The sequence below is a fragment of the Tenrec ecaudatus genome, chromosome 18 (assembly GCF_050624435.1).
Source record: "Tenrec ecaudatus isolate mTenEca1 chromosome 18, mTenEca1.hap1, whole genome shotgun sequence".
Classification (NCBI taxonomy): domain Eukaryota; kingdom Metazoa; phylum Chordata; class Mammalia; order Afrosoricida; family Tenrecidae; genus Tenrec; species Tenrec ecaudatus.
Genome location: NC_134547.1, coordinates 35,741,025 through 35,763,422, shown reverse-complemented (window position 1 = coordinate 35,763,422; position 22,398 = coordinate 35,741,025). Strand labels below are relative to the sequence as shown.

General features: G+C 41.2%; 2 protein-coding genes and 1 non-coding gene across 4 annotated transcripts in view; 2 read left to right on the top strand and 1 right to left on the bottom strand.

The window, feature by feature from the left end:
* Positions 1-343: 343 nt before the first annotated feature.
* Positions 344-12,776, bottom strand: ORC6 (origin recognition complex subunit 6). 2 transcript variants are annotated; one of them, XM_075537033.1, is made up of 7 exons: positions 12,445-12,776; positions 9,742-9,871; positions 8,056-8,219; positions 7,753-7,842; positions 3,764-3,876; positions 3,332-3,394; positions 344-717 (listed from the first exon to the last, which is right to left on the bottom strand). In XM_075537033.1, the coding sequence occupies exons 1-7, from the start codon at positions 12,702-12,704 to the stop codon at positions 590-592; spliced, it is 948 nt and encodes a 315-aa protein (XP_075393148.1). In that variant the 5' UTR covers positions 12,705-12,776; the 3' UTR covers positions 344-589. The 2 variants fall into 2 exon arrangements, with proteins under 2 accessions (XP_075393148.1, XP_075393147.1); XM_075537032.1 differs by having other exon boundaries at positions 3,332-3,397; positions 12,445-12,772.
* A 235-nt stretch (positions 12,777-13,011) lies between these two features.
* VPS35 (VPS35 retromer complex component) overlaps positions 13,012-22,398 on the top strand; it is a 45,239-nt gene continuing 35,852 nt past the window's right edge. Inside the window, exon 1 of the mRNA XM_075536190.1 lies at positions 13,012-13,102. Within this exon, the coding sequence (XP_075392305.1) occupies positions 13,100-13,102 (3 nt within the window). The 5' untranslated portion in view covers positions 13,012-13,099. The remainder of the gene's footprint in view (positions 13,103-22,398) is intronic.
* LOC142432968 (small nucleolar RNA SNORA11) lies at positions 14,994-15,123 on the top strand. The gene has a single exon (XR_012781041.1). It is a non-coding gene; the product is annotated as a small nucleolar RNA SNORA11 (small nucleolar RNA).

The window sequence follows — 22,398 nt, the reverse complement described above, 5'->3', positions numbered from 1 at the left end:
ATAAACTTAATGAGATTACATTTGTCGGTCAGGAAAACCACATTGGTTTATTTCTTGACCTTATAATATAGAGTTCATGTTTAATTTGTTACGTGAAATATCTGTATGAGTTTATCTCCTTTTGGTCCAACATTTATTGAATACTTACTTACTGAATATTGCCGTAAGTGCTTTATAAGTATTAACTTCATATATTTCTCCAAATGATTCTGTAATGTACATAAAATTCTAGTCCTAATTTACATAAAGCAGAGGCATAAAGCAACTAACTAGCTAAGAGCGTCAACATAGCTTTTGGTGAAAGAAAGATTTTCTGAAATTGACAACAGGTGCAATCCAGATGTATATAAAAATAATGTTTATTAATTAGACTGTACATATACTGAGCCATCAAAGAAACTTTTGCTTACAATAAAATAAACCCAATTTCCTTTTATGGGCAAGCACACTCCTGTGGCGAGCCATGTCTATAAAACCAGGAGCTGTCTGACGTCAGAGGCCAGCATGATCCCTGACACAGCTCGAAGGCTGGCTTCGGACCTGTTACACGCAAACAAACGTCCTCCTGGAGCAGCAGGTACAGCTGAAATCACTCAGCTGTAGCCCCTTGTGCTTTGGCAGCATTTTCTAAGATTTTCTTTTTCCACTCTTCATAATCCTGGATCAGATCATCATCTTTCTCCGATTTATGTGGAATCTCTACTATCTTCTCTATCTCTGTAAGGGAAAATATAAAAGTGATTCAAAAACCTGCTTACAAATGAAGTACCAAAAAAGTAAACTAGTGTACTTTAAAGTGTCTAGTTAAGAATGGTAATAGAGTTAAGACACAAATCATGAAATCTAGAATGCTACCATATTTTTCTTTCTCTACTATACTTCAAACATTCCAAGATAATGGCTAAGCATTTTTACTACCTTCATAATAGCAGCTAACATTCATCCCACCATTCATCTGCCATTTTGCCAGATGATGGTGGTTTGCATGTTGCTGTGATATTCAGAGTCATGTCACTAGTATTTCAAATGCCAGTTGTGTCACTCACGGGCAGGTTTCGTGGAGTTTCAGACGATGAAGAGAAACCAGGTGGCCCACGTCTGAAAAACTATGGACAGCAGAGGAACACTGTTTGATTGAGTGCTAGGAGATGAGCCCTCTGGTTGGAAGGCACTCACAATACAACCGGAGAAGGGGTGCCTCCCAAAAGTAGGGTTGCCTTCAATGTGTGGATGGAGCAAAGCTTTGGGGACCTTCATTTGCTGATGAAGCACGAATCAAAATGAGAAGAAACATCTGCAAACATTCATTAATAACTTGATTGTGGACTGTCAACATATGAATCCAGGAAAATTAGAAGGCATCAAAGATGAAATGGAATACCTAATACTAATACCCAGGCATTAGTGAGCTGCAACAAATTGGTACTGACCATTCTGAACTGGATAATCATATGGCTTACTAGTCAGGAATGACAAATCAAAGAGGAATGGATTTGAATTCATCGACATCTACCTTGAAGTTCAGTGCTATTTGAGATAATATCCATATGCCTACAAGGGAGGCTAGTAATTATAATTTGCACCAACTACTAAAGCCAATGATAAAGAAATTGAGTAACTCTACAAACTTGCGGCTTGATATTGATCAAACATACAGCCAAGATACATTGAAAATAACTGGTGATTGGAATGCAAAAGTAGAAAATAAAGAAGATGGATCAGTAGTTGGAAAATAGGATCTTGTTGATGGCAATGACAGATTTTTGAAAGACCAACAACTTTTTCATTGCAAATACTTCCTTTTCAACAACAGTGACTACATATATGAACCTTGCCAACTGGTATCAAATTGACATCAGAAGAGACAATGGAGAGGGCCAGTCTTATCAGCTAGAACAAGATCCGAGGTCAACTGGGGAATGTATGAATTGTGATAAGAGAAGATTCCCCCAATAAAAGTATTTACAAAACAAAAGAATGAGGCATCAGGAACGCAGGAAGACTCATTAACAACCTATGACACAAAGATGACATAACCATACCAGGAAGACTAGAAAGTTACTGAAGAAGATCAAAAACTATAGCCTTCGGTGTGGATTACAATATATAGAAAAAAAAAATCCTCAAAACTGACTAAAAAGAGGCATCATGATAAACAGAGAAAATATTGAAATTGTTAAGGATTTCATTTTACGTGGATCCATATAATCCAAGCACTCATGGAAGCAACAGTTAAGAAATCATATGATTTACTGTCTCGGGCAAATCTGCAAAAGACCTCGTTAAAAGGGTCAGGCACAAAGATGTCATTTTGAGGACCAAGGTGTGCCTGAACCAAGCCATAGTATTTTCAATTATCTCACAGGAATCTGAAAGTTGGACAAAAACAAGGGAAGACTGTAGAAGAATTGATCCACTTGTGTACCAAGTAAAGACTACTGAATATGCCATCAATTGCCAGACAAATGCACAAATCTGTCTCAGAAGTTCAACCGCATGCTCCTTAAAAGTGAGGCTAGCAAGACCTTGTCTCTGTGGGTTATCAGGAGGGACCAGTTCCTAGAGGACAGAATGGCTGGTACAGTGGGGGCTAAATGAAAAGGAGCTAGACCTTCAAGGAGAAGGCTTTTCACAGTTGCTTTCACAATGAGCGCAAACCTAGCAATTGTGAAAACTGGGCGTGTTTGGTTCTGTTGTACACGGGATCACAGCGAGTTGGAACCAACTCGGAGACTCCTAACATTTATCAAGTACTTATGCTGTGCTTGTAAGACACTGAATTAAGAACCCTAAATAGTGTTGTGATTTAATCCTTATCCTATGACCTGGATGTTAATATTATCCAGCTTATACATTAGAAAATGAAGCCCCTTAGAAATGAATGATGTCCTTAAAATCACACAGAGGTAGCAAAGTAGGATTTGAATACAGGGAATTTGGTTTAAGAATATACGTATTCTTTATTACACCAGTGTTAATAATTACTTGGAAAACTATTCTTGTCAGAAGATTAATAGTCAGAATTTATTTAAAATCTGACTCATCAGGCAAGTTGCAAAAATAGCGTCCCACACCCAAATCTACTGCCAGTGGGTCAATATGACTCTGAGTGACCTTACAACTCAGGGTACTGCTCCCTAGGGTTTCCGAGAACTGAAATCTTTCCGGGAGCAGCCATATCTTTCTCCATAGAGCAGTTGGTGGGTCTGAACTGGGTTTGGGTTAGCAGCCCAAAGTGCAACCCACTCTGCCACCGGCTCCACTGTTTATTGCTTTCAGCCCGTTGTACACTAACCCCATGGCACTGATACTCATGTTAGTACAGGCTTACCTTTTGCTGTGGGTTCAGCGGTTTTCCTTTTTTTCTGTGGTGGAGTAGTTAAATCTCTTGGCTCTTCTTTAAGGGAAGAAAACACCATCAAAGTTAATTTTTCTATTCTCAATATGAGTATTTGAGCACATCGTGGCTCACAAACAAAAATATGACCTTGACTGATACTAAGATAGGGAAAGGCAAAAGATTTTCCCCTTTTGCTTGTTTTGGCTACTCTTGTCAGACTTGAGAATCACGTTTATTTTGGTCTCTAAGGAAGCTGGCATTTATAATCAGAAAAGGCTGACAGAGAATTAACTTCCCCACTAAAAACGTATCTGGTCCATATAAATACAAAATTCAGAATGCAGTCATTTCACAAAATTTTAAATGGACTTTTACCAGATGGCTGTTTATAAATGACACGTTCTTGAACTAAAAGATACTCACTGTCGGTCTGCTGTCCAATCTTCTCTAATTGTTTACACAGTCGATCAAAAATGGCTTTTTTTACACCAGATGTGGCCACCATTTTATTTTTATCCACCTTTAGCTTTAGAATCCTACAAAAACAATGAGATAAATTATCTTTTTTAATCCAGTACAATTATCTTCTCTGGCTAACCAGATTATCAATTTATTTCTTTTAACTCATATTTTACAAAGAGACCCAAGTATCTAGTTTTTTCCCTTACACATGTATTAGTTGTAACTATGTGAAAGTTACTGATGAACTTTTAAGTTTATTTAGTTGTTTGTTGAACTTAAAATTTTTCTTTGTAAATCTCCAATGCTATTACAGTGAAAGCCAGAAACGTGCCAAAGAAGGGAAACTCAAATATGTTAAGGAGCTGTGGGATGGGCGCTTATTTATTTGTACTAATTGGGATTAATATATATACAAATCATTCCATAGTTCAATCACATCCAGCAGAATTATACATTTGCTACCACAATCAGTTTCCAAACATTCATTTTCTATATGGACCCCTTGACATTGTCACCTCTTCACCGTGCCACCAAAACCCTTATTCCACATGCTGACTACGGGTTCATCGGTCCTGGTTTTCATACCTCAAAAAAATGAAAAAGCATAAACTGCAACTTCAGGAGGGTGAGCCCCAATGATATAACACTTTTGAGATACTCCCTAATATGTATAATCAAATACCAACCATAACAATACAACCCCCAAATGCATAAGATTTTGGAAAACAGATCAGGCCCAGCATGCAATCTAGGGTTCTACTTATGGGTTTGAACTGTCAATCTTTACAGTGCCACCAGGGACCACCAAACACAGGCAAAGTTAAGTGCTTATATAGCCCCCCCACCAAAAAAGGGGACAAATAACAGAAATGTGGGTGAAGGGAGACAATGGACAGTGTAAGCTACGATATATTAAGAACAATATATCAAGGATTCACCAAGGTGGGAAGGTGGAGAAGGGAGGGGAAAAAAGAGAAGCTTATATCAAGGACTCAAGTAGAAAATGTTTTGGAAATGATGATGGCAACATATGTACAAATATGCTTGATGCAATTGATGTATAGAATGTTATAAGAGCTATAAGAGCCTCTAATAAAATGGTTAAAAACAAAGTGAAAAATAGATACAAGAACAACAAAAAAGAAATGAGCAGAAGGCAGATAATGTTACAAGGTCATTGCATTGATGGAGCATTGGTTCTTTCCATAATCAAACCAGCAATACCCCAAATCCAACTCACTACCATTGAGTGGATTATGGTTCCCAGTGACCTTACGGAGGGTTTCTGAGACTGTCTTTACTGAACCAGAGAACACATCAGTCTCCTGAGGAGCAGCGCGTGCGTTTGAATCACCAGCCTCGCAGTTAAGAGCCCAACCTCTAACCCGCAGCGGACAACTGCAATATAAATCATCTTTTTTGAGCCCCTACAATGTGCCAGGTGTCCTGTGGATACTTTAACATGATTGTCTTGAATCCTCACAACTGTCCATGGTATTACCTGATTTTTGTTGGCTCTTGCTTCTACTGATCAGCTCTTTCCAATTCTTTTGTCCCTTTAACACAGTTCTGGGAGTCCACAGTGTGTGCCTCACATAGACAGGTTCAGCAAGGGATCCTTGCTGGATACCTCTGTGCCTGCCGTGCTCATATTGCTCTACACAAGAACTGCTTCCCTTGGGCACTGACACCATTAGTGGACGTCATCAGTGGGTCTATATATATATATATTCAACCTTGTGGTAAGTTTCTCCTTTTTCACACCCAACCCCCTCATGGTACAGCTACTCCCACTACTGTTCCTGAGGGAGTATCTGTCTTGGATTCCATGTGTCAAGAGCTCTTATCTGTACCAATGTATGTACTCTGGTCTAGCTGGGTTTGTAGCATAGAAGTGGGTCATGATAGTGAGTGTGTGTGTGTGTGTGTGTGTGTGTGTGTGTATTGAGGGTGGCGGTGCAGAAAGCATTCAGGAACTAGAGGAATGTTCTATGTTTTGTCAGTGCTATTATACTGCATCCTGGGTGAATTGTCCCTTCCTTGTGACCCTTCTGGGAGGGGATGTCCAATTTTCTGCAGATGGGCTTTGGGTCTCCAGTCCAATTCCCCTCAGATAGGTGCTTCTTGGGAGAAAGACTTTGTCCCATGTATTTTGGATACAGTACACACTCGAGTATTAGCCGACCTGAGTATCAGTCGAGGCACCTAATTTTACCACAAAAGCTGTATAAAAATGTGCTGAAAACCTCGGCTTATACATGAGTATATGCAGTATATTAGACATGTTATTAAGAGGGAGGGGAGAAAGACATCAAGCTTGGTACAATTAAAAGGCAGTGAAAAAGGAAGATCCCCAATAAGATAGATTGACAGCTGCTGAAACTATGGGCTCAAGCATAACAGCAACCATGTATAGAACCAGGGCTTTCTTGTACTGTTGTAGAGGGTCATGGGTTGGAACCAACTGGATTGCACCTAATAACAATGTCTGTCCCTGTTAAGACTTAGTCTTAGAAACCCTAGAAAGTCAAAATCGACTTGATGGCAGCGAGTTTGGCTTTTTTGGGTGGGAGTGGAGTAGAAGGGGGTGGCAAAAGATAGCACTGTACCTGGTCAAAACCCTGAAAACCCCAGAAAAACAAAGCATTACTGCCAACTCCCAACTCTCACAAGTTTTACTGTAATTGGCTGACTGATAATCATTGCAGTTTCACACTAAGTACATTGCTCATAGAGCAAAATATATAAAAATCAGTTGTCGATTTTAATGAGAAACTCTTTCTTCAAGGAACTACTTTTTGTTTTCTAAGAGTTTTCCAGTAAGACAAAAACAAATACAAGACAAATCTTATAGATCAATGACTAACATTTACCAGGGTATTATTTCAGCATAAACATGGATAACCTGTGATTCACATGTAAGGATTTATACAGAAATGTCTTATAGATGATTTGAAAAATGGTTGCAATCATTTTGAAAAACTGACCAGAAAAATCACAAATGTTCACTGTGTTGTGAGATTTTATCACTTATAAAAGGCAGACCATTGAGTCAAAATATGTATATTGTGATGGTCAGGTTTTGCATCAACTTGGCTGAGCCAGATATCTCAGTGGTTTGGCAGTTAATAAGACCCAGTAATCCCCAATGATGTGACCTAAAACATAACATAATCAACTCCATGATGAGTTCTATTGTGAGGAGACAAGCAATTGCGGGAGGGCAAGGGTGGAACGCAACCTTTTATTCAGGTCACACAGCCTTGATGCTGTTGGAGTTTCCTTTGGGTGTGACCTACCTTCTAAACAAGCTGATCTGTGGGAAAGCTAGCTTACTTCATGCTGGATCTAAAGTCTGCATGTGGCTCACTGACCTCCAGTTCTTAAGGAATTAAACCAGTGGTTCATCCTAATGCCTGGCAGCCATCAGCAGCCTGTCATCTAACCTATTGATGTTGGATTCATCGGACTCCTTCGCCACAAGCCTGGCCTGCTGAACTTACATTCACCTGCATCTACCACTCTGAGATCTTCCTGCTTTGTCAGTCAGGAGAAACCTGTGGTTTTACATTTACACGACCCGTGATTTGAACTGTGTTGAGCTTGGCGGTTTCTACAATTGTGAACCATTTTCTTGATATTAATTTCTCTTTCTCTGTTTGTATATATGTGCATATACACACGTACATATGCCATGGATTTTGCTTCTCTAGAGAATCCAGCCTAACACATATATGAATGATTGCCACTTGGCAAATGGACGTCTAATTCCAAACTGTCAGCTACATTATGGGGTAAATTGGGTATCTGGTCAGTTGGTCATTATTTCTAACACTACTTATAGGGGAAAATATGTTTTGGTTGTAACCAACTTCTGTTAAGTATTCTCTGGGACTGAAACACTCATTTTAAAATTGGGAGCTTTTCTTAACATTAAAAGTCAGACTTACTTGCATGCTGAAAGTAGTGCAGCACTGGTGAAGAGGGGTCTGGATAAGTCAAGATCTGCTTGCTGTGCCTGAGGAAGACTGGCCTCATAGCTAAGAGAAAGCAGTGTTTATAGAGTTATTTATTAGTAAATATTATTTCAAGAGCTGACTAAGATACATCAATCATAATTTACAAGCTTTGTTATAAGAGTGATCTGTCACGTTAGTAAATTATTTTATGACTGAAAATTTACCAGAATAAGAGTGGATAATTTTGGTTTATCTAACAGTATAAATATTTAATTATAGTCTTTATGCCCATACCTTTGAAGTATCTTTGAAGCCAGGTTCACTGCTTCGGTACAGCTAAACTGTACAGCTAGGTCTCTTATTCCAATATTGGATTTCAGGCCCAGTAAACACTCTAAAGATTTAAGACAGCTCTGGTACATCTTCTTGTTCAAACCAGAAAGCTTAACTAAATAAGCCTTTGAAAAGAAAAACACACATAATAAAAACCCTAAGTTCTCTAAATTAAGCTTCATTAAGCTACACATATAAACATATAATAAAGTTGTCAACTTTTCAAAATTGACTAATTCTGTGAGAAGTTATAGTACCTAAAGGTTTAGTTTCACTTTGTCAAGAACAAGTACTACTCTTAAGCCTACAATATAGAAAGGCAGTTATGAACAGATAATGTAAAATACAGCATCAAGTTACTACAGCCAAACTGTGAATAAAAAAAACATGGGAGACACGTATGGTTACTTGTGGTTCAACAAAGGTGTCCGTGCAATTTACTGGGAAAGGAAGGGAGGTAGGAGAGTACGGTGGGCGGAGAGCAGGGTAGGATAGTGTATTGCAAAGGAAGAGATAGGAGTGAAGAGGGAAACTAAGGGGAAAGCCAACTACGAGATGGCAATTCTGCTCGGAATAATCTAGGAAAGCTTTATAAGGGATCTAAGAATAAGGTAGGATCATGTAAGATAAATTTCCAGAAGATACTCTGAAAAAACAAGTTGGTGCACTTATAAAGGCATAAGTCATTGAAGTGCCTGACAGGCTAAGTGAACAGTATACCTTAAGTTTAAGACTCAAAGGGCTAAAATGTTAAATGCAGACAGTGCTATGGTAATGAGGAGTCCATACAACTTTGTTTTCTCTTTCAATGACACCTTGATTCTACTAGAAGCTGGTGCCAAAAGATTACACAGAACCTTGATATAATGAGGTATGTCTTATTCAAACGAGTAAATACATAATAATCCATAGGAATCAGCATTCAAAGAGTTAACTTGTAGCCATCTTATCAATTCTGCCTCATGGTCAGCCAGGTGTGGTACCATAAAATTATGTTCCATGTTTCATTTCCCACCCCACCCCCCGCCCACTTCCTTTTATTAAATTGTGGTAAACATATGGGTAACAAATCACTTGCCATTTAGCTTTGTTTTTGATGCCACTACTGAACATGCATCAGGGAGATTTCATCATGTAATGGTTATGCATCAGCAGCTCAAAACCACCACGTGCTCCTCAGGAGAAAGATGAGGCTTCCTATTCCTGTAAGAGTTATGGTCTTGGCTATTCACTGGGGCAGTTCCACCCTGACCTGTAGGGTCACTATGAGTCAGATTCAACTCAGCGGCAGTTTATTTAATAGTTATGGTTACTTGCTAAAGAGAGACAGACTCTATGTTTCATGATGGTCTAGTCCAGAGGTCTGCAAACTTTTGAGGCAGAAGAGCCAATCCTGTCCCTCACGGCAATTTAAAAATTATTTGCGAGCCACAAATACATTTTCACAAATGGAATCAACATTATCTGAATATCTTTAAAATGTGCTCAGTTTTACTTCAGAGCCCCATGTATGTACTGGAAAAGCCAGATGGCTCGCTAGCCGCAGTTTGCTGACCCCTGGGGTCCAGTCCAACCAGAAATTAAAATGTATGATTTCAAGCCTCAGTGTTGCATTGGATAGTCACACACTAAAGGGGACCCACATACCCTGTCCAAGGGGCACTTCACACAGGAAGCGGCAAGATCCAGGCACATAACTGCATTGCTAGTTTCCGTGGTATGTGCAGACAGGCCGGTACACTTCACATGGGTCAGTCGTAAGTACTCTTCTGCTTTCCTGGTTATAAAGGCAATGTGTTCATTAAAACTCTTATCTCAACATTTGGGGAAACAATGATTACACCCTTGTAGACTTCATCCGGAGCCTAATCACTATGTTAGTTTATTTGGGCCTGGGAATGAAGCTCAAATTCTTTGGAGGACTCCATGAGAGTAATACTGTTCAGACAAGGGACTGCTCTCTAAACTACACAACTTCAACACCTCAATAAGAATAACCCAACTGATAAAAACAAGCAACGAACTTTCGTATGAACACACAAAGGCATATTCCAAACTGACTGCCATTAAGTCAACCCAGACTCACATCATTAAAGAATGATGATGAAACGGAAACAACCCATGACATGGATGGATTTGAAGGACATTTGCTGTGTGGAGTTAGTCAAACACAAAAGGACAGATGTTGTAGAAGACCACTCTTACAAAAATCAAGAAAGAGTTTTCATGCTAAAAAAAAAAGACTTTGATAGCTACCAGGAATACAACTGGGTGAAGGGGAGATGGGGAAAGAGGGAGAGGGGATAAGCCACTGAGAGGTCTGATAAGTTGTTTAAGTTGCTGAATGTAAAAAATGATAATTTGATATATACTGTATATACTCGAATATAAGTCAACCCGAGTATAAGCTGAGGTACCTAATTATTACCTGGGAAACCAGAAAAACTGATTGACTCGAGTATAAAAAAAATTGAGACATCAGTGGGGTAATGTATTTAAATATTTATTTTAAATGAAAACATAAATAAAAGGACTAGTCATTTAACATTAGTAAACCAGCACAGTAAGTGGAAAATAGGTTCAACAAAATAAGTCATCAACAACGATACCTTAAGAGTACTATTCCCTGAGCTCAATCAGCAAGCAAGCTAAAATGTAAAGAGTTAAAATCCTGGAAAACTGGATTCCTCATCATCATGCATATCCCAATGCAGAGCTTCGGCTGGTGTGAGGTCATCATAGACGCTGTCCTCACTGAGATCGCCGTCATCACCATCACTGCTGTCATTTTCATACAAAGCGCAGTCTTCACTGCCATCCATACATTACTAATACTACATTTCTGGAAGGCACGTCGCACCATGTCTTCTGGAATGTCTTCCCATGCATCCCGAACCTACTTTTCTATTAACTCTATGTCAGGCTTCATGAGATTTCCTCCTTTTGTTATTCGGGCTTGACCAGATGACATCCATTCTTGCCACATCCTTCGCACATGGTCTTTAAAGGGCTTATTCAAAGATACACGTCATAGGACAGCTGGTTGGTTAGATGTGGGTAAACAAACATTCAAAGCCCTGCAGTGTCAGCGGGACTTTGAATGAACAGCGGAGAAACGGCAATCAACCAGCGCTTGACCAGTTACCTCGGGTGGGGGGGAGGCAGCGAGATGTTACACCTCGCTGGGTACCACTGACCCATGTATAAGCTGAACCCCAGTTTTTCAACACATTTTTTTTGTGCTGAAAAACTCGGCTTATATACAAGTATATATAGTAAATATCCCCCACCTAACTTACAAGACAAAGCTTTTGTTGGGGGGAAAAGTACTGACACCTGATCCAGATGCCACTCTGGTAAGTGCTTTCAGATAAAAGGTATGTTCCTTAATTCTGCCCCCTACCCCCCAAAAAACAACAAAAACCCAACAAACAAAAAGCAACCACAAACAAAAACAAACCGTTCTTTCATTATCCATTACGGGAACAGCCCAAACAATCAGAGGCAGTCAGTTTAAAACAGCACCATCTATTTTACCCCTTCTTTCAAATCAGTGGGTCTCAAATTTTCGTGGCAGTGGAGGTGGGCAGCAGATGGGGAACGTGGGCGGTTCCTCCTTTCTATTCCTTCCTTGACAGAAACATTGTATGTTGTGTCCTGGACTTTCTGATCACTAGGTCTAGGGTAGGCCTCAAGATTTCTCTAACAAGTGGCAAGAGGTTCCTGGTACCTCATCTACAGGGTTTCCAAGTTCAAGTCTTACTACAAATCTTTTAAGTACTCCTTTCATCCCCAACAAGGCACCTAACGTGCAGTTGGTCTGGCTCCGCCCTTGGAGCGTGTCCTTCGCACCTCAAAGCCTTTGTCGGACCCTTGCTTCTGCTAGGGTCACTGGTCCCACTGCTGGCACCCCCATCAACAGGGTCCCGGCAGCAGTGGACCTCCCCCAGGCCCCTCCCCAACATTTCCATCGAAGGCGCCATCAGGCCCAGCAGTACGCGGCTGTCTTGTCACACCACCTGGTTTAATCTCTACACAGCCCTTATTGCTGTAGACAGTGAGCTCCAGGATCTGTACAACGTCGGTCAAGCTCACCGCCGCAGTATTTTCGGAATGGCCCTAAGTTTTCCTTGACTCTCTTTTTCCCACTGTTCCCAAGGGTGTCTACGGCCGTGCTGTCTCGCGATCCCACATAAGCCCAGTCAGGAAGCGTTCCTTCAGGGAGATGCAAAATCAGCAGGCCCCGGCGGCCCTCCCACTTCGTGGGGGCTGAAAGGACGCAGGCCTCGCCTGCAGGTCCAGGACCGATCAGGCTCGGGCGTCGCGGAGGGCGGGTGCAGCCAGACTCACCTCAATACATCTGGCTCAGCTATGCCCAAGCGCGGGGCGAACCGCCGGATAAGCCCTGGCTCCATGGCGCGGACCCTGAAGACTAGCGCCAGTGGCGAAGGCGCGACGAAACCCGCGCTCAGAAGCCCCGGCGGCCAGTGTGAGCAAGGCCCCGCCCCCAAGCGCAACCGGATTAGTCCGGAAGAAAGAGCGACAGGTCCTACAACCAATCCTGAGGGGCCTTTCTGCACATGCGCACACCACGAGAACGCAGGGCACATTTCCTTCCCCCAGCCCAGGCAGATCGTGGGCGTGGGTAGCTCTCCCTTCCCATTCTTTTCTTCACAAAGCCATCAAACGTTGCATTTCCCACCTATCTTCTCTGTCACGGCAACTGAGTGGTCGCCACTGCTCTCTTCTTCACTTTCCCTCCGGCTCCTCCCTCACACGCTGCTGAGAGACTGGCCGGCACCCAAGTCTGTCAGCACAGCGATAAGTGGCGAGGGCCAATAGACACGCGAGACTTGGCTTCCCAGCAGCAGGCCAATGGAAACGCCGCCTGCAGGGCCGCGGGCGGGGCTAGAGTGGGCGGGGCGTGGCGGGGCGCAGCGTCACCTGACCGCGGGAGGCTCCGCGCGGGGTGGGTGCTCGTTGCTGCAGGCTCGGGGGATTCGCCATGGTGAGTGTTGAGGGGTCGTCGGGCCCCGAGCCGACCCTGCTCTCTGTCCCTGCTGTCTCCGCCAGCCCGAAGCCGTCTGGGCAGAGTTAGGGGCCTTGCAGCCCGATTAGGGCAAAGGCCAGCTGGTTCGGCCTGCGGAGTAAGGGACAGGCCGCAGGCGAGCCGTTCCGGGCCCGAGTGGGCGGCGGCTCCTGGCCGTGGCGGTTTTTCGTAGACTGGGCGGCCTCTCTGAGAGGGTGTCTTGACCTGCAGGCTCTAGGGGCCGCGTAGGCCTGCGGCTGTGTCTGCCTTACAATCGGCCGCCCGTGTCCGGAGTCTGAGCATCTGTCCAGATCGGGGGCGGGCGGGGAGCCTGAAGTCGTAGGCAGCGGACCCGCCCTGAGGTTGCTGCTTCCCACGCGTTCCCACCTTTGTGCTTGGTCCTGCTAGGCCAGCCCCACGCCCTTTCCTGTTGGTAAAATACCTACTGGATGCGGCGCAGTGGGCCGCTGCCCTGTCTTGGCTTCGTGGACCCCGTCGGCTGTCAGTGCTTGTCAGCGAATTCTAAGGATCTGCTTATGTGAAATTCCAGGAAGACTCCTGCCCCTTCTATGAATGCTGGTAGTCGGAAAGGAGACTGCTGCTTTTACATTTGGCTGTTGGCCGCCCTAACTTCACCTTGATGAAATTAAAATGTTTTACCTGATGAGAGTAGTCATTCTCCTTAGCTCCTCTCTGTGGTGGGGCTGCTGGCCAGCAAACTTGAACTTCCCGAAAACGTGAACCGAGCCTGGTTCTTACAAAGCCTAGTTGACACTTTAATTTTATTAGCGTTTGACAGTGTGCACTGTATACATGTTTTTAGGTGTTGGTATTCTATATGTAAGTCTTAATTACCTCCTTCACTTTCTGTAGACAACTTTCTGTAAGCCAGGAAACAGGCCGCGCATTAAATGTCTTATTGTCAGAAAGCAGAAATAAATTCTTGGCATATATTACTTTCACATACATAAGATAGGCTTGCTTATTTTTCAGAATTTGTCCAGTAGGAAATTTGTAAGAGACTGGTGTAAAAATATAACTAGGTCTTCTCTGTTTCTCAGCATTTATAGATTGATATTCAAGGGTAAGTCCATGGGTATATTCCAAACCATGTTTCAGCATATCTCTGGGATCAGTAGGCTTGGCTGCAGACAAATTCTTTTTTTTAAAGTTTTAAAATTTATTTTATTTTTTAGAAGTTCTTTCGATAATACACTTGTCTTGGTGTTGTTAGCATACTTTTAAAAAGACACCTTTTGTGTGGTGGAAAAAATGATTTTGAAGTCAGAACTAATTTTTAACAAAACTTAAGTGGACATCTTCCCAAATAATTGAAGCTTTACAGTAAGATTGTGGGACTGTTGTGCCACATAATACAACCATTTTAGATGGGTCAAGCATTTTAAGGAAGGTTAGGAGGACCTCAAAGGTGAATGAGAGGTCAACTCAAAAGTGTATGGCGACTACTTTTTGGTGTTCCAAATAGAATAGGCTTTCTCAAAGGATATACAGGACAATGATGGGGACTTATAATAAAGAAGTTTCAAGAAAATTAGAAATTGAATTGGTGAAGGAAAAAAACAAGAAAGTTGCACTAAGGAATTCCCCCCCACCCCCCATCTTGACAATGTACCTGTTCTTTCTTTGAGAGGACTGAGGACTGTCCTGTGAGAATTTTTTGTGGGAAACTTTATCTTATCCATCCTACAACCGTGATCTTTCTCCTTCAGACCACAAACAAAAGATATATCTCAAAGGAACATGATTTAAGTCTCTTGATGGTTACTTTGATGTAAATTTGAAGATTGCTGAATTCTTCAAAGAAGGGTTAGAAAGATGAAAACATCACTTTCAGAAGTGTATAGACCCACGGGTGTGCTCAGAGCAGGGGGCCCAAAGAATGGCCACTCTGTTTATAACACACCCAAGAGGAATCTGGGCTCATTTGGAACAAGGAGCACACAACTTGTGGCTTTCCTATGAACAAATGCCTTACACATTTCTCCCCTGTACCTCCCAAGTAGCTTGGAACCTTCTCTTTTGGTGAGGGGGTGCTTGAGATTAGAGAACAATCAGACAAATCCAGTACATGGGATATTCTAAAAGTAACCTCCTGGGTACTTTTAAAAAGTCAGTATCAGAAGTTGGAATAGTGGAGGGACTAAAGTGGAGACTAAGGACATAATAACAAACAAAAAATGATAATAGACCTAGATGGAGGATATGTCAAGAAACTATAGCTTCACATTTTGATGTTTTTTAAGGAAGATTTTTATGACTGGTGCTGTCAGATAAGTTTTGGACTGCCAATATTTTGACTTACCCTCATCAAGTTTTGTTATGGAAAGCACTTCATTGAGGTTCTACTAGCACCAGTTTGGAGCTGAGAGCCACATAAATGTCTTTATGCATTTTGGAAAAGAAACCTGGAAATTGGTCTTGTCACAGCCACTGATTCTGTGACTTAGGCAAGCCACTCAGTCTTTACATTTGAAAGCAAGTGTTGGCTTCCTTGATTCTTCTGAGACTTAAAATTCGAAAATTCAATTCATCAAACTTTGGGTACCTTCTAGAAGTCACCCAACTGGCACATTGGATTAAACACTGGACTGCTAAATGGAAGGTCACGTCCACCAGTTGCACCAGAGTCATGGATAGTGCTAGCACTGGATACAAGCAGAGCCCTTGCTTCCAAATAACGTAAATGTCTAGCAGGGGAGGCCGATGCTTATGCAACTTACTGCAAGGAAGACAGTGTGAGGATTGCTTCGTAAGCATTGTTACTCCGTGCCTTTTACTACGAGGGAGAAATAGTTCTGCTTGCAGTTTGGGAAAGATTACAGGAAGTAACATGAATGGAACCACCTGGTGATCAGGACTCTTCCAGGTGGAGAAGAAAGGGTGCTGCCATCAGGGGAAGCCGGAGTAGTAAATGTCATGGCATATTTGTATTGCAGGACCCTTGGAGACATGTTTTAGTAAATGAAGTTGAGCTACTTTGGTATCCAAATTATTATTTAAAATTTTTAGGCTGCTTCATCCCTAATTCTCCCTATTTCAATTGCTAAATGCGCCATATCATTAAAAAAATAACACTTTCATTAAATTCATGAGAATTTGTATCTTTATGAGGTTAGTATTTTTATTTTACAGTTAGTTTTCATTGCATTGTCAGATTGCATTTCCAGAACTTGAGTGCAGACATTGACTAACAATTATGCTAACTGTATGGGTGGAAATGATTGCTTTCATTAGTGAGGATGGGGAGAGTATGTCTCTAGTACTTTGGGCATGTTATCAAAAGAGACCAGTCCCTGGAAAAGGAACTCATGCTTGACAGTGAAAAAGAGGAAGATCCTTAACAAGATAGATTGATACAAAACTAAAATGCACTCCCTCCACCCCCCCCCCCAAAAAAAATCCAACCAATTTCACTGCTACTGAGTTGATTCTGACACATAGCAACCTTATATGACAGAGTATTAGTGCCCCAGTAGGAGTAGACAGCTTCATCTTTTTCCCAAGGAGAGGCTATTGGTTTCAAACTGCTGACTGTGAATAACAGCCCAACATATAACCACTATGCAACTTATGGATTGATGCAGTGGGTGCAAAGGGGGCACAAATATAGTAGTTGTAGCTATGGTTCAGGCTCTGTTGCCGCTCTGAGTCACTTTGAGAGAGCACTTAAGGAAGGGCATATAAAGATAATGTTAGCACATAAGTATTTATTACAAAGTGCGAGCTTTTTTGACTTTATCAGTGTCATTTCCTTCATTCTGTATACTAATGATTTAAGTACTCTTCCCTGTTTTATAGAAGAGGACACAAAAGCATGTGTAAGTGGAGGATAAAGTTATAATTCATCAGTTTGTACTTTGCTTTTCTCGGAATCTCATAAACTGTATCACCTTGGGAGGGCTACTTGGCCTGGACCTCAAACTAAAGTGGACCTAATCATAAATATTCATTTCAATCATTTTTTTTTTTTTACATTTTATTAGGGACTCATACAACTCTTACCACAATCCATACATATACATACATCAATTGTATAAAGCACATCCATACATTCCCTGCCCCAATCATTCTCAAGGCATTTGCTCTCCACTTAAGCCCCTTGCATCAGGTCCTCTTTTTATTTCCCCCTCCCTCCCCATTCCCCCCTCCCTCATATGCCCTTGGTAATTTATACATCGTTGTTTTGTCATATCTTGCCCTATCCGGAGTCTCCCTTCCCCCCTTCTCTGCTGTCCCTCTCCCAGGGAAGAGGTCACATGTGGATCCTTGTAATCAGTTCCCCCTTTCCAACCCACTCACCCTCCACTCTCCCAGCATCGTCCCTCACACCCTTGGTCCTGAAGGTATCATCCACCCTGGATTCCCTGTACCTCCAACCCTCATATGCACCAGTGTACAGCCTCTGTCCTATCCAGCCCTGCAAGGTAGAATTCGGATCATGGTATTGGGGGGGAGGAAGCATCCAGGATCCGGGGGAAAGCTGTGTTCTTCATCGATACTACCTCACACCCTAATTAACCCATCTCCTCTCCTAAACCCCTCTATGAGGGGATCTCCATTGGTCGACCATTTCAATCTTTAAAAATATATTTATTGTGGTAAAATATATATAATAAGAGTTAATCATTTAACTGTACGAGTCAGTGAAATTAATTACAGTCACCATGTTGTGCAGCCATCACTCGTGTCCATTTGTGGTTTTTTTCATCATCCTCAGTAGAAACTGTGTGGAGTTGATTTCAACTCATAGGGCCCCAAAAGGCAGAGTAGAACTGCCACATAGGATCCCCTGAGGTCAAAGGTCTTTAGTGATGCAGACTGCTTCATCCTTGTGCTGGGGAGTAGGTGGTAGATGTGAATTGTCAACTGTCCACAAATCCAAAACCCACCGTCATGGAGTTGATTCCACTCATAGCAACCCTGTAAATCTGACCGGAATGGCTAGTGGGTCTGAACTGCTTGATCTTGCAGTTAGCAGCACAACCCCTAACCCCCAGCTCCTTTAATAGAAATGTGGTACCTCTTGAAATATAACTCCATTTCCTCTTCTCGCAATCCATGGTAACCACAACTAAACTTTTGCCCCTGTTGAGTTTGCCCTGTCTTGATATTTCATATAAGTGGGATCATGCAATATTTATACTTTTGTGTCTGAATTATTTCACCGAGCTTAATGCTTTCCATGTTTATCCATATGAGGGGGTATCCCCCCCAAAATCATATTTTTTTCCAAAGCTATGTATTTAAACATTTTTACAGAACAACCTTAGCACCTTCAAAGTACTCTCCGTTACACTTATTGTTGGTCAAATCTGTGATTCCATTCTTGGAAACATTTTCAAACTCATCTGTTTAGATTGCTGACAGCACCTCCCTCGTTTTTTTTCTTCACCTTTTCTGCATAGTCAAATTGCTGTCCTTCATGTCCCTCTTCATTTGGAGCAAGGTCAGGTGAGTAGGTGTGTGGGGCAAGAAAAGCATGCTGTTTTTTGCCCAAAACTGGTGCACTGAGATGGCGTGTGAACAGGTTCATTGTCGTGGTGGCAAAACCAGTCTCCCTTATGCCTCAAATCAGGCCTTTTTTGTTGCACACCGTTAGGCAGTCTTTTCAGAACCTCTAAATAGAAAGCTTGATTAACAGTCTGACCTAGTGGAATGAATTCAAAATGCAATACAAGTTGACATTTTTGTCTGATTGGAAAGTTGACGGACATCTAGAATGAGGTCATCAGTTGACATTTCACCTTTTTTGAAATGAGAAAACCACTTGTACACTTGAGTTTTATCCGTGTAAGCTGTGTTTAACATCACAACAGTTTTATGGCATTTTTCCTGAGCAAGAAACAATTTCACAGCCATGTGCTGTTCTTTTAAATCAGCAATCGCAAAAAATGAGGTTCAAGGGAAACTCGATTTTACAAAAAACTCACTGTGACCAGAGAGAACCTTCTCACGTGACACCACTGGTGCACTAACTCAGAGCGGGTTGCTGGATGCTTGCCTAGCGGGAAAAATGCAGACTATGAAAGCCCTGCCCAGCAGAGTTTTTTTGTTACTCCTCATATATCTGAACTTTAATTCTCTTATTGACTGAGTAATATTCCACTGTGTGGATATATCACATTTTAAAAAACCTGTCTGTTGATGGATAAAACCAAACCAGTCAAGTTATTCTGATAGCCTCTGGGACAGCAGAGCAAGCTATCCCATATGGCTTCCAAGGTTATGCACTAGTAGGTTCAAATTCTGACCTTTTGAATAGAAGCAGAGTACTTAACCTCTGCACCACCAGGATTCCTTTGTGGATGGACATTTGTTAAGTGTGCATCTTGATTTTATAGTTTCTCGATTTTTCCAGGATTCATATAGCTGGTAAATAGCAGAAGTCATTGCTAGTCATTTGAGAATGGGGAACCATTTTCATGAGTTAGGAGACATTGGTTACCTGGCTTGCATTTTAGTGATAGTATGTTCTTGTTATAACTGTGTCTGCTCCCTTTGACACTTCCCAGAAAGGGAATCAAAATACTTCCCTTAAAATAACCATTTGTATCAACTACATTGTCTTGTGAAAAAATTTAAAAACACAGTTCTTTATTTTTTGTAACTTACTTGGTTATGTCATCTTTGATAATTTACTACATTTTTCATTTAGTTATTAATGAGGGTGAGTCAAAAAGTATTGCTACCAGGGTTCCACTTTATAATTCGTGGGTTTATTCCGAACAAAACTTGCCTCAACATGCCTCTGTGATCAGTGACTGGCTGTAGACAAGTTCTCTTAGTAATACACTTGTTTAGTTTCCATAAGGTGCTTTTAAAGAAAAAAAGTCCAGTCAAATATGACTTCTGAGGGGACTTGCTGGGCCAATTGAATTCAAAACAGAAATCAAAAGGTTATGATGACTGGTTTTTAGGAGCCCAAAGGGAGAGATAAATAGATTTTCTTGAAGGACACAGACCCATCGTGGGTCTTACTATGAAGAAGATACAAGGAAATTGAAAAGTGCAATGGTGAAAAAAAGGCCAAGAAAGTTGTGTTGGGAATGTATATCTGATATTCTTGAAGGGTAGCAAGGATTGTCCTATGCAAATCTCACCATCCTGATCTTACCCCTTCAGATTTCCTTTGCCCCACATTCAGAAAAATTGCAAAGGAGCATGGTGTGAGTTCCTAAATAATGTCAAGACGGCCATTTTGATGTGGCATAAATCAGAGAATGCAAAATTCTTTGGGAAGGGTTGGAGAGATGGAAACCCTGCCTTCAGATGTTGATACACCTAAATGCGGGATGTGTCAAACAAATGGCTTCATATTTCAATAATTCATATACCAATAGCTTGATATTTTTGTTTCTTCAAGGGTTCTATAATTTTTGTAGCGATACCCTCATATTTTAAATCCTGTTGCGATAAAATGGAAAGCCTTGCTAAAATTTTACTCATTTGTTTATAAATAACTTATTCTATTCAGATGTTTTTGAAACTGTGTAATCTCTTTATGACCATTATTTGCTATAAAGATAATTACAATGAATATTATATCACTACTTATCTCTAAGTTGATCATCTGAACTTAACAACCCCCGATGTTTCTATTAATTGTTAAATCTATTGCACTCAAAGGTAAGGAGTTTTTTAAAAAACTCCAAACTTGGCCTCACTGACATTCTCAGACGCATGCCCATTGTTGCATATTGAATTTCTTGAAGAATCCTTAAGTACTGGTAGCTGGCCTCTAAAATCAGTATTTTGTACTAATATTCTTTAAAAATTAATGTTCGATTTGCATTTAGTTTAATAGGTGTGTGTGTGTTTGCATTGTTCATGCTTCTTGAGTAAGAATCTAGTAAACACAGCTTGTCATGGATAGAAAATAAAAAGAGATGCTTGGAGTTGCTTATTATTCTGTTAGTGTTTTTCTCTTTCAGAATTAGACCAAGAGAAAATTTTCTATTTTTATAAATGACCCTAGTTGAGAAGTGGACTTTATTTATACTTCATGTCTCTTTGTTAATTTCAAAATGACTTTGTATTATCTGGAATAATGAAACAGACCAAGTTTGCCCTTCATGCTTGTGTGTCATTACCCTCCACTTTTCTAGCACATTCTGTCTTTAGGCATTTTAAAAATGAAATACATAACCTAAACATGCTGAAACTAGCTCATTCATATTCTCACTCACTCACTCACTCACTCACTCACTCACTCACTCACTCACTGTTGGCAAGTCAATTCCAACTCATAGTGACCCAGTAGAACAGAGTGAGGATTGGGAGGTAAGTCTTTAGAGAGGCCAACTACCTTGTCTTTCTCTTGTGGGGCTGCTGGTGGGATTGAATCGCAGACCTTTGTTTATCAGCTGAGCACTTTAACTATATATTTATGAAGCATTCCTTATGGACCAGAAAATGCTGGGTCCCAAGAATATAAAAAAGACTAGCATTTCCAGTTATAATGTGGTTCGTGCTATAGTAGGAGTGTAAACCATGCTGATACATAAAGGAAACCAAAACCCACTGCCTTCAAGTTGATTCTGACTCATAGCAACCCTAGGCTGTCAGTCTACAAGAACAGGCAACTAAGCGGCGAAAGGGTTTGAGCCACAGACCTCGCCATCCAGTGCTTACCCAACAGTGGCACCAGGATTCCCATGCATAAAGGAAAGAGTAGTTAATTCTGCGTAACAGATCTTAAGTCACTTGAAAACAGATTTTTTCCTGATAGCAAAGAGGAAAGTATATGGATATATTTTGTTGAATATGACTGCAGATCATGTATATTTGAAATGATGTAACCTAGGTAGTTGAGAAGAGTTCTCATTTCATGGTATTTTATTTCTAAACCACTTAGTTCTTTGTTATCTGTTACCTAAGAAGAATAGGTGTTAGTCTTAAAAACTAGTTCCCTGGTCTGTCTAGCAACAGATTAAAATTCAAATTAAAGGAGTGGATGGAGAATGAGAGGCTTTTAGAGATTTAGATAAGACTATACATAATAGGTGCTTTGGGTTGGGCATTGGGCGATGATTTAAGCTACTGATTTAAACCCACCACCTACTTCAAGGAAGAAAGATGAAGATGTCTGTGCCCATAAAGATTACAGCTTGGGTTCCCAAACTTGGCTGTCCCTTGAAATCACCTGGGGATCTGGTGAAAATACAGAACCCTTGGTTCCATTTGCAACTGAATGAATCAAGATCTCTAGGGGGAGGAGTCCAAGGTTCTGTACCATATCCCCAAGTGATTCCAAT

What these genes read in the sequence shown, in the direction of transcription:
- ORC6 (XM_075537032.1), bottom strand. Translation starts at nt 12,704, where the DNA reads ATGTGCCCTGCGTTCTCGTGGTGTGCGCATGTGCAGAAAGGCCCCTCA. An exon ending in GCTTCAAAGATACTTCAAAG is followed by an intron (nt 7,843 to 8,055) that starts GTATGGGCATAA and finishes GCTTTCTCTTAG; the next exon opens with CTATGAGGCCAGTCTTCCTC. An exon ending in CGCTGAACCCACAGCAAAAG is followed by an intron (nt 718 to 3,331) that starts GTAAGCCTGTAC and finishes TTTCCCTTACAG; the next exon opens with AGATAGAGAAGATAGTAGAG.